The sequence below is a fragment of the Vanessa tameamea genome, chromosome 8 (assembly GCF_037043105.1).
Source record: "Vanessa tameamea isolate UH-Manoa-2023 chromosome 8, ilVanTame1 primary haplotype, whole genome shotgun sequence".
Classification (NCBI taxonomy): Eukaryota; Metazoa; Arthropoda; class Insecta; order Lepidoptera; family Nymphalidae; genus Vanessa; species Vanessa tameamea.
In genome coordinates, this window is record NC_087316.1 from 13,482,475 (window position 1) to 13,495,736 (window position 13,262).

The 13,262-nt window shown below is 33.8% G+C and overlaps 1 protein-coding gene across 1 annotated transcript in view; it reads left to right on the forward strand.

The window, feature by feature from the left end:
* Nucleotides 1-13,262, forward strand: part of LOC113404674 (uncharacterized) — a 49,900-nt gene that overhangs the window by 27,300 nt on the left and 9,338 nt on the right. The window contains exon 2 of the mRNA XM_026645627.2: nucleotides 711-787. Coding sequence (XP_026501412.2) covers nucleotides 711-787 — 77 coding nt within the window. The remainder of the gene's footprint in view (nucleotides 1-710; nucleotides 788-13,262) is intronic.

Below are 13,262 nucleotides of genomic sequence, written 5' to 3' on the forward strand. Positions count from 1 at the left end.
TGAAATGTGTTGTTCTAAAACCCGAGTCGAGGTGCCTTCACCCGCAGACACTCACTGCGTATTGTCCCATCGGCTACTGTGTAGCGATTTTTTTTATTATAAAATATTATACGAATTTTGTAGAGTATTCTTCAATTTCGGAGTTTTAGTTTTACTTGGATTGGTATTAGCTCTGGTTTGTTACATTCTTTTAAATTAGAAATTAATTTCGAACCAGAAGATTTGTTATTTTGTAACACTTTTCGCATAAAACGTAAACGTTTTTAAGTAAGAACTTGTCGTTCGCTTGCGCGCTCCTCGGAGGTACGATACTTATCTGTGTCTTGGCTTACAATGTTAGTCGAGTACAAAGCAATCATTACGTGGCGTTATAGACGTGCCTGGCACAGGAGCGCGTTACGTCAGGATAGGCTGATCTAGGCGGTCAGTCGGGGGTCAGCGACCCCGCCCTTGCCTGCGCCTGCGCATCTCGTTAGCCTTTTTTTGCGATGCATCCTTTCGAATCCAGTTTATCTCGAAGCGATTACGTCTAGAATTGCAATGTTGTTTTATTATTACATACCCACGTACTGACTTATTGATTGAGTAATTAGATTTTGCAATAATACTTGCAATTTTAACTTTTATTATTCTTTTAATGTTTGTATTCAACTCGAAGGTAATAATAAACATCTATTGCTTTATCTCAAGAATGTTGTTCATTGTTTCAGGTCGAAAGGCGACATGGCGTCGCCTGGACATTTGATTCTGATACTAGCTGCGTTTTACTTCAGCTCGTGTATTGCAGGTGAGTTCATATTCCAATATTCAAATAGTGTATCTGCCCGCCTCAGTTTGAAGGAGACAGTTATCTAAATTTGAAAATTTTAAGCGTTTCAAATCAAAAGACACTTGGAGTATTTGATTTTGAATTAAAATGTGTATTATTATGTTCTCGTACTAATAAAAAATCCTGTTCTTAAATTTTACTTTCAAATGATCAACGTTCAAGATAAATTAATTAAATAATACTTCAACGCTTATAAAATTTATGAAGAGCTTTTATTGTATTACAATGAAGAAAATGACATTTATTTATTACTGAAACAATATTAATGACATAAATAATAAAATAAGAACACACGCTCATATTCAACTGCCCCAACCCAATCGTTAGCGTATATTTAAATGATTACTTCTCGTAATTAGAAACTGTGAGATGAATACCGGCACGTATTATATAATAAGGCAATCCAATTCAGATCAACATTTCAAAAACAACTTGTAAGTTTGTTTCGAATTTGAAATATAATATATACGCTACATATGACATCTACGATCCGTGTTCAGCAAAGGAATTCGTGACATAACAAGAACGACTGTTATTCCGAAGATTAGCGCACTGTGGGAGTGGCGTGGGCCTGACTGACGACGCCGGACATCTGACATGGGTCAAGGTTGTCTGGTTTCCTCGGTTGAGGAATTGAGCCGTCAATCGTCATTCGACCTCATCCAAACAAAGATGACATTTTACGTGTTGCGTAGTAGCGACTTCCTCGTACACTTGACGTCGATTGTAGGATCAGAATTTTCCTGTTTACTTTCTAAAAAAATAAAGCGGCTGGCATATATTTTCATAGAGGATAAATTATAGTTGTAAACATATGTAATAATAAAGCAGTTAGCTTATATTAATATTAATTGAATTATATTAAGCACGGGCTGTCCGGCTGGGATAAAACCTTTTTTAACCAGATGGTTAAAAAACGTTTTGTTGATTGGTTGATTACGAAATAATTTATCCGATGTGAACATCTGTTCACGAAAGGACGATGGGGATTCTTTAAGTTATGTCTGAACGTATCGTTTACCCACAACCATTTAAAAGCATTTTATGAACCGACATGTATACACAATATGAATAGAATATTGTATGAAAAGATAATATACAATAACGTATAAAGACAATGTTGTTAATAATCGTATAAATAATTGATAATTATACGTAAACCATTTTGTTAATCGATTCACAGCTGATCTATTGCGAACGAGATGAAAATATAGATGAATAATTAATCTTTATAAATGTTATCTAACGTGAATTATGAATCATCGCCTGATGATTGTGTGCCATAGTAATTAGTGTGGGAATCATGATTCGTGAAGCGTGAGCCGTGGCATGCGATTCCCATGCTTACTAGACAGAGGACGGCGCGGCGCGGGCTTGCGGCCGGCCGGGCGGCATTCCGCGCGTGGCTCAGAGGGCGACGCGGTATGTAGCGAGATGACCCGCACGCAGCCCGTGTATGGGTCATCATTATCAGACTTTACATAAAGTAAATACTGTCAGCAGATCTACTTATTTGTCACTAAAAGCGGCGGCCCGCCGTAAAGGTTAAGTCATGAGAATATTAATGAAATCCTCCTATGATACCTACATTTGGATTGTCGTGTTTCAAAATTTAAACAGAAAATACTGTAAAATATCTGATTTAAGTGGTATTATTATATAAAAAAATGCTAATATATTTAAATATGTAATATTTTAATAGAATAGATAATTTCAACGTTGGAAGAACTCACATAAATTTCGTTTGTTTTGTAACATTTACACTTGATAAATGTTTACGGCAGAGGCTTGTGTGGATAATCGCTACAACACCGGTAAGTACGGTAATTGTCGGTAAATTTTACCGAAGTTATTGCCGCTACACGTGCCCTTCACTATATGCAGTAGATATTAACGAACGTTGATGTTAAAATGTAGTTACCGAGTTGCCGTGTTTACTTGACGAGATGAGTATATATCTATTAAATTATTTGTGTTGATTTTTATGAAACTAGTATTTTGCATTAAAGCAATTTGAATTAAATATTTAGTATTTATGAGTATCGGAATAGATTCAATTTATATTAAAATATATGATGTACACGAAGGCGAGTTTTTAAATGATTCTGTCCTATACATACCATGTTGCGTCCGCGGCTCGTAATGACCGCGCACATCTCGCTATCCGTCTGGAATGTCTTGATCAAAATTGTGCCGGCAGCACCACTTCCAGTTCACTTGTAGTGCTATAAACAAGGACGTGCTAATTTATTTACCGTGAAGGTCGTACGGTCGTCTGTGTTGTACATTTTCAGGGAGAATGTTGTAACAATAAAATCGCTTTCAAGTCAATTCATTCATTTCATATTTATTGTTCAACGGTCGACTGCGATTGATCTATATCTTGTCACTAGTGTTGGGTACACGTGTAGCCGACACTAGCTATTTGTCAATCGCAGTGTGTTGGTGCCTTTGTTTATTTTCGACGTGATAAACATTCGAATTAAATTGATGTGTAATCTTATCGGTGGTTTTCCGTTGATTATAGAAGCCACCCTTAGAAACCGTTGGTGTGGCCGTGTGGTGAAAGTCGATTAAAGAGAAAGATATGATATAAATTGTGTTAGGTGGTAATCTGTCGAGGCGGAAAACCACCAACCAAACCATTTCCATTGTGGTTTGATGTCAAGTTGACGGCTGGCGGCAAGGTTTTTGCAAACTTTTCTTGCAGTGGTCTAAAACGCTTCGGACCAGCTACGGACATAAGACGTGAGTTAATTACGATGGAGGTTCTATATTATATATATGCTACATTGCTATATTATATACTGTTAATTTTTTTTATACAAACTACTATTTTTGATAAACACACTTTAATTTCATTAAAATATTAATATTAAATTATTCGCTTAACATAATTGCCTTCAAAATATAATATTCATAAAGAAATTCCTTTTTTTTTAAACCAATCGTTAAAAGTAACGACCAGAGTAGACCGTATCGTAGCTGCATTTATAACTTCTCCTGAGTATATCTTTAATTAAGGATATTTTATGGGCCCTAAAGAGCAGGTACAAACGGGTTTAATTACCAGTACTGTCAGCTAATATTAGCTTTCCTTCGACTCGTGTAATTAGCGTTAGTACTGATTAAGGAAAACATTTGAATAATATACATATACAGTATAAGAGTTATATGTAATATTTTCATTGTATATTCCATCGAAATATAAGCCTTGCCGCTTTGACTGGTGGGTACTACTTACTTCCCAAGCAGAAATAGGTACTTTCTATTGGTGTGTTTTGGTTTCAACGGTGAGTGAGATTCAGCACAATTGACAAGGGTCGAATATGTCACCCTTAGTCGGCGGCGCATTGATGATGAAAGTAGCCGTTTAAATTTTTAGGGTCCGTATCTATATACGAAGTTGACATACGATCCCCTACCCATGTGTGTGTTTGTATGACTAAAATAATTAAAGAAGAATATTCGGTTCTATAAAATGTTGTTTCGTATATATATTCATGGTGATTATACAAAAATATTATAAACGTAGATTTCATTTATAACCCGACGCAAGCGTACCTCACTGTTTATTTTCTTTCACCGCTGAACTGAGACTTCGTCGACTGATTGAGGTCGGGTCGGGTTTGTATCCGTAAACTTCGATTAAAATCCTTACGTTTTATCAACTGGAACTTCTAGATATATTACATAGTATCATGAAAATGTCTTCTAGCCATTGTTTTACAAACAGCTGTCGTAAAAAACATCCTTTTTTTACTTTTATTACCTATATATATTTTATCATACACGATAATAAATTATAACGAGAGAATGATAATGTCAAGTATGTATTAACAACTGTTTATTTTAAATTCGTAATGGTTTCCTTAAGTAGCTAACTACAGCTTACAAATGGTACGAATATGAATCATCAAAACCTAAAGCAATATTACAGTTGCTATTTATGAAAATTACACGTATTTTGCTTCGATGTTTTATGTAATCCTATTATCTGAATACAATGACTTATTTCAAACAGCGCTTAAATCTTTTTACAGCTAAATTGAACGTAGTTTTCCATAATACATAATGTCTACCAATGCCTTATTAGAATACTAGAAATATAATGACATTATTTAAAATGTCTAAGTTATAAAGTTAATATAAATAATTATTTAAATATAGTTTTTCAAAAGATTAAAACACACTGAAGATTCTAATCTTGACGTGGGATTTTAATATTGAAAGATTTTTTAAACATAGAATTGAAAGAAATTATTCTTGAATGAAAGGAACTGAGAAACGACTCAACATTTCCTTTAGATAACGCCACTTCAAGCAGTTTCTTTGTGACAGTCGCAAGTATGTCAAGACTCAACAGTGAGTGTATGGGAGGAACGTGAATTTTGTCTGTCCGAGCTATCGCGTCTGCCGGCTTCAGTTTAAGCTGTTACGTGAACGACAATCATAACAGCGAGATAAGAGTATACAAATCGTTCGTTCCTTGATTATTGTTAATATATAGACTTTTATATTATTGTTAGAAAAGTAACTAAATATTTAAAGGATAGCTAATTACTCTACTTTCCTATTGATGGTGTATTATGGGGATCTTTCTATCAGTAAATGCCTTTAGGAGACAAATGCGTTTAAGGTAAGAGAGGCTTTAATATTTACTGTTAAATCTAGAGTTCGTAATTTCTACGCCAGGGATAAAAACTTGTATTTTGACTGCGAGACATACTTCATTCAGAATGATATATTAAGGAAAGTGAAGCAAAAACAGGCTTCGGTTATTGCAGGGAAATGTATCGGGTGTTATGTGTTACGACGCCTAATGTCTTCCGCGAGTTCAGCTCTATCTTTGATTGTGAAGAGAACAGAGAACTTTAAATATGTAAAATACGTTTTACGTTTAACTAAGTGATGTTTGAGATTTTAAGTTCTTTATTTATTTTTCTGCGCATATTACAATAAATATTATATTTGTTTTGTGTAGTTATTTGAATGTATTGTCATTCTAATGTATCAAAATTTGTTAGATATTTTTTTTAATCGTTTTGCTGTTTTACTTTTATCAAACACTAAAATATTCTATCGGTCATTAAATACTTAGTATCACTCTAACTGCATCAAGATCGAGACTCGTCTGTATGTATGTATAACAGTACATTACGGTTTGTAATAGTTTGATATTGTCTATGTATTTTATATATAAGAGTAAATGATCACAACTCGTCACCATCACTTTATCTGGCAAAGGTAAGAGATTTTTTTCTCCAAGGAGGATGTCATGTAATGTTTACAGAAAAATAATTGTCGTTGAAAATACTTTTAAGCATTCTACCAATGTAACCCACTTAAATAGCCGTTACTCGCGCTGGACAGGACCAAGACCAAGATTACTAGATTAGCCACTTAAAATAACCGGAACCCTCCCCGTCACGTTTTAATATACCATACCATATTAACCGCTAGTCTTCCAAAGCATTTCCAGGTTCTGAGACAGTCCTGGCCAGTTATTTGGCTTAAATTAAAATTAAAAGGCGCACTTAGTTCACATGTGCACCTCTTTCCCTTATCGAATATATCGTTTACTAAATTAACCCAAAGAGCGCTATCTACAAACAAAGCGAACGAAAGACATGGAACAAGCGTAAAAGCTACAAAAATATACGTACTATACTGTATTCGAAGACGGACTCAGAGGGGCGGAGGGTCGTATCGATCGGGCGTGACAGCCTGTATCTAGGACCTCCCTGATGTCCTTTCACATATCGAACGCTATCGCCATGTCGATTATTCATCGCTGTTTCGATATGAGCTGTTCGATTAACATCAAAGGTTTCGCAAGCAATGGATATAAAAATGTCTTAACAGTTTATTGTTACATTTTTATTTGCTAGCTAAATGTCGTGAACAGAATATTGGTACTATAGAAACCAGTAATAACATAGTTTCAGATGTTTATATTTGTACAGCAATAGTAAAGTTATTCGAAATCCCTCAGCTTCTCTATATTTAATTATATTTTCGGATATAACTTTTTGTATAAAAACCTTTCTAACATTTTGATTTTTATTTTTGTGTTGGGTTCAGTACAGACCCAAGGCGAAAGCATTCGATTAGTATTGGACATATAAAGTTTTTAATTGAAACTGGAAATATACATATAAATTACATACATATTACATTTTACATTAGCAGCCTGTAAATTTCCCACTGCTGGGCTAAGGCCTCCTCTCCCTTTGAGGAGAAAGTTTGGAGCATATTCCACTATGCTGCTCCAATGCGGGTTGGTGGAATACACATATGGCAGAATTTCGTTGAAATTAGACACATGTAGGTTTCCTCACGATGTTTTCCTTCACCGCCGAGCACGAGATGAATTATAAACACAAATTAAGAACATGAGAATTCAGTGGTGCCTGCCTGGGTTTGAACCCGAAATCATCGGTTAAGATGCACGCGTTCTAACCACTGGGCCATCTCGTTTCTACATACATATATAGTATAAATATAATAAGGAAAATTTGTCGTTAATCAAGGTAAACTTTAATGACACTAATAACACAGATTCAAGTGTGCACAAAGCATATCTCAAACGCGAGCTTCGGAATTAAGAAGACAACTGTCTGACGTAATATCGTGAGTGTATAAACGATTTATGTCTCGAGAACTGATGAATACATTATAGCTTAACCCTGAACCGAATTACTCATCCTCAACAGGTTCCAGTAACTTCGACACATTCACAATCCGATCACTCGATGTGGAAATATGGGCTTTAGTAAACAATAGATATAATAGTTTCAAGTACCGCATAACAAGATAGTTTCACCTATACAATAAACTTTATTGACTTATTTTCCATATACAATAAATTTCTAATTATTAAAATTCACCTAAATTTCTTAACCTAGTTATGTCGCCATTATGCTGAATTAACCGATAAATGAAGTTTTTAGATGTGTTTTGATTATTAAACTTAACTTCCAGCAACAAAATGAATACCTACCAATAAAACTGACGGGAATTAATTGCTAAGCATAAAGTTAAAGAAGGGCTTCAAGCAACGCAAAGAGCTTACTAAAGCAAATGTTTAAACCTTGATCGACTGCTCGCTGAATAACACAAAATCAATGTATCTCGGAGAGTCCTATATCTGAAACATTTATTAGATCAATACCATCTTATCGTTTGAAGGGGGTTGAAAACTTTTGACCCTTCCTCGAAAGATTTCTCTCGAGATCTAACCGCTTGCTCGAGTTCGGAGTTAAATTTAGCACTACTTAAATTGTTTATAAAATCTGATTGAAAACGTTTATAAGTATTCATGTATTGTATATTTGTGTATTATAAACGTACGCCTTTAACATTTTCCATGTCAGGCCTCCATACACAAATATGCAAAATATACTTAAAGCGTGTCTGTATTTTCATAGATAATACCTAACTTTTATTATTATATTAATTTTCTTCGTATGAGTTTTAATAAAATATATTTATTCTTTAAGCGATTTTGAGTATTTTTTTTTCGACCAGTATCGAAGAATGTTGATATTGTTACAACATCCTTATGTCATCGCTTTGTAAGCTGCAAGCGTAACTGGGAAATAATACGAGTGAATCATTGTTTGTCTTTCTAGTATACAGTAATGTAAAGGCGGCTTGCGGTTGATTTAAAGCAAAAGAAAAAGAGTCGTTTTACTCTATTTATGTCTAGGTATTTGCGAGGTTGGTTTTATAATGTTAAATTTTTTCGAAATCAAAATCAATAATATCTATCGGTATACTCAAATAGGCATTTACAAGGGCTTTGTAGTTGTCATTTGCAAGATTAAATTATGAGTAAAGTTATCATATTTTTTTATAGACACGTTTCAAGCGGTTAGAAGTATCTGTAAAAAACTTAAGTGAATTTAGCGAATTAAAGACAAGTACCACTTGATATAGCCAGAGAAAGGTTTATTTGTTTTGATGTTTCCGTTAAAATATTGTTTATTTTGGTATCCCTCGATAAAGCTAAGCTTGGGAACTTACGGTGAAAGTCCGCTATTAATCTTTTAAGACTTAGGCGATATAGGCAGTTGATTTTATCCTTTTAAATCTAATGGTTGTTTAATTCTGTATATTTTATCAAGAGTTATGTAAGTAACATATGAGGCGTGCTCGTGTTTGTCATATCTTGTCCGATAGTTTTTCCTTGGACACACGCCAGGGTCTTCTTAGTATTCTAATCTAGATCTCACAGGAGTTTTAAGTGCCAAAGGCGCAATGTTTTAAGGGCCTACTAGCGCTGTAAAAAGTAGCTGGTTCGATCTTGACCCCGTGGGCTATTGTCGTCCCCACGCAAGTCAAGTTAATTGGAGTAACCCTTCAATAAATAAATACGAATATTAGTTATTTCTTTTATTGGGGGCATTACAACTATTCTTTAGAATAAATATATGTTGTTGCCAGTATTTACATCTGGACTCTCTCTTGATCTGGGTATTATTTTATTTTATTTTCATTAGGACAACCAACAGTAGATACAATATCACATCCAAAATAAAAAATAAAAAACATTTCAAAATGATCAAGGCAAAAGTCCTCCTACTTACAGGTAGTCTCACCATGCATTATCATATTACACAATGTAATTATTGAAAATATGAATTAAACATAAGCATAGTAATTAAAAATAAGAAATAAAATACATTTTTTAAACTCTTATATAATAAATAATAATTAATAAGATAAACCATATGATTAGAATTGGGCACAAATAAAATTCTTTATTTTTCGATTGAATTGAGGTCGACTATTAGGTGAGGGATGAGCAAATTCGCAATGTTTTGTAAAAGTTCACCCGTACGTTTGGGTCAAATCCTGCATGATAATAACAAACCAGTTCTACTTTATCAATAAACTTGACATGTTCGTTGTACCTATATGTATACTAAAAATGTAATCTCTTCGAAATATTTGCAAAAAATAAATGTATTACGATACTATGAGATAACTAAAGATATCCATTGCTAAGTACTGTGAAGTGAAACCACTCGTACTGCAGATTCAGACAGAGTATTGTAAAAAGTGTTGTGAGTGACTAAATCAAATATTTTAATGTGCAACACAAACAATGATTTCGATATTATTGAGGCCGACGACAGACATTTCTATTTTACCCTAAGGTCGTCATCAAACTACCTGGAGTATTATCTTAATAAAAAAAGATGGTCTGAATTTGAGGGGAATCAGAAAATAGCTGAGTCAATTACTCCCTCGCTAATGTGACCGTATAACATCCTGTCCATCTTCCACTTCGCTAACTACAGCTGGTCACGTTTACTTGGACGGCTCAGCTTCGTGTTTACAAAATTCGACCTAATCATCTGCGTATAACGATCATTTTACAGTGACATATTGTTTACATATTAACATGCTGTTGGTATGGCCTTTATGATGCAATATATAGATATGATCACTGGATCGGTTACTAATAATAATAAATATATGTGCAAAAAAATAGCTGAAGTCAATTTTCATCTGTGGTTTTACATTTTAAATTTGTCCTGTTGACTTTTTATTAAAAATTTAAACAATAGGTAATTTTAATAATGTAAAACCTTTCGAATGATATAAGTTATACTTCCGTACTTTTTAAATAAATTAAAAACGTACGACGGTTGTATGAATATTTTTCTATTTATAAAAAATAGCATAATAATATAATATTCTTGTCTTCGTCACACACACATGAAAACGAACGATTAAAAGGTTATTTAAATAAATTATACACTAATACCCAATTATTACTCGTGCATGAAAAAAAAATAATGACGGCGAGTTTTTTTCTAAAATATTAACTATAGGAGTATATTTTGCAATGAATGGCTCAGCAGGGTCATCCATAAAATGACATGTTTGTCTATCGCTAAATAGCTCAAGTGTACCTACGTCACCGTGAAATAACATATTAACATCAGCACGGAAGCTAGACCAACCTAACAAGACCTATCTGTTTTCATTACTATTAATTAGATTTCTCCCCCCCTACTAATACAACCATGATAAGATCAAGCTAATGAACTCCCTCACTTAATTAAAGTATCATATTATGATGTACTCGTATATATATAAGTATACCTTCAGTACGTGTGTATATAACTGAATTCCTCGTAAACGGTTCGGTAAAAAAGTTTTAGTGGATGGAGGTGCTGCGATCGGGAAGTAAATAAAATCTTATTGCACCCGGACGAGTTCGGGACGCGTAGCTAGTACTCCATATTATTTTATTACAATAATAAGATATCGAATCATTTAATGTAACGAATGATTATAATAAATGTTCATTGATCGTAGATTAATATAATCGCTGTAATAAAATCTAGTACCTACTTACATCACTCGTACATTTCCTCTGCTAAAGCTGACTGGAAGATATCGCACTGTTACGTTAAGGCTGCCTTTGTCGACAACTGCTGTTTTGTTACATTTGTTTTATTCTTTTTTTCTGTAAATGCTTTATCGTGTTCAACAATAAAGTGTTTTAATTTAAAAAAAATATTACTTAATTAGATGATAACCCGCCTTCGCTCGGGTAAAATAAATAAAACTAAACAAATACGGTTAATCATTTGTTAATAATTTATTGTGGATAAGTTTCCATTGACTTTACCGTGCACGAAATTAATATTTGGAACACAGTTACTGAACGCACCCGTAAACGTCTAACATGGCTCGTTGAACTATTGTGTCATGTGAATTGTATGGATTTAATATCGAAATATCTCAATATATATAAGAATTTTGCGGATATATATTATAGATATATTTGCGGATATGTCGACTTAAAAATCATTATTTTTTAACGATCTATAATTGTAGATAAGTTTCGATCGGGTCTATCGTAGACCTGCTTGAAATTATAAATATACTTAATCCAGTATTGATATGGTATATGTTCATTAATGCATTACTAAAACAGTCTCGGTACTTGATTTATAAATACTAGAGTGATTAGTCACTGAAAGTGAAATATTTTAATGAAGTTGCGTCAAATGACACTTGAAATGATATAATAGTGATTATATATGTGTGCAATGGTGATTCTAAACATACTACAGAATATCTTTATACAACGTTCACAGCTTTTTTTTCATTAGACAATACAAACAGGTATAACCACATTAGACTCCCTTAAAATAAACAGTGTTTCTCTACTATATTTTGCTTGTATTATACATATAAACCTTCCTCTTGTATCACTTAATCTATTAAAAAAACCCGCATCAAATTCAGTTGCGTACTTTTAAAGATTTAAGCATAAACAGGGAGAGACAGACAGCGGGAAGCGACTTTGTTTTATACTATGTAAATATATGTAGTGATAAAGTTACTCTGTGTACAAATGTTTGTATTTAAAAATGGAATTTATCGCCTTACAATTACATTTGCTCGTAGCACGAGTAACGTCGTTGATTACTATAGCTCACTTGCTCCTGCACTGAAGGCAGTTTTGTTTGTTACACTCTAAGTTTGAAATGACAATAGTATTCGACCTGAATAAGTTACGTACACGTGTATATTCCTAAGTACCCATATTCGTGACTTCTGAATTGTTTGAGTTTGTGGAGAGGTCAGGGCGGCACTCCAAGTTGGGGCCTCGAGGGCCGAGGGTCTGTGTCGAGGTCGAGTCAATGTCGGCCGACACTCGACACCGCTGCAACGCTTCGATAGCGGGGCATTGGGCACGTGATATAAGGAGCTCCTCAAACAGAGATGCGCACGTCACAGCCAGATATATCTAGATAATTTATTTTATTGATTTCATAAATTTCGGTATTTTGTTTTTGATGTTGTTTTGTATTTAAATGAAAATTGCTCTTCAACTTGAAGACTCATACGTCACCAATTATTAAGAAACTAGGGATCATTCACTACGAGAGAAGCTTTAGGTTGTCATTTTGGCTGGTATTTTTATTGATAGAAGTAAGCTTAGAAAATTACACCATACGTAGTATAGACTAAATTTACACCTTTGGAAAAATGTTTGACCATTGACCGTTCACAAATATTTCAGCAACCACGAGATCAAACTTGATAATATATATATTTTTCACATTAAAGAGGCATAGTTCCGTTTTTCACTGTGACTTAAAAATGTTTCAAACACAACAAGAGCTTAAGCTTTCAAAGAAAACAAGGAAATATGTTAATTAACTGATCTTTTTTAATTAGACGGTATCGTTTCTTATATTCGGTCACTCTATTTGGTATCAGATAGATGAATAATGCTTTTTGAGAAATTTGAATTGTGTCGTGTGTCAAATTCCTTATACACTTACAGCTATGTACCTACCGGCTATTATGTTAGCGTTGGCTTTTTCCGTAATGCGATAGTCTGGTGTTATGCCAACCGATTATGAAATACGAGACTGAAACATATTTCGAAATATTC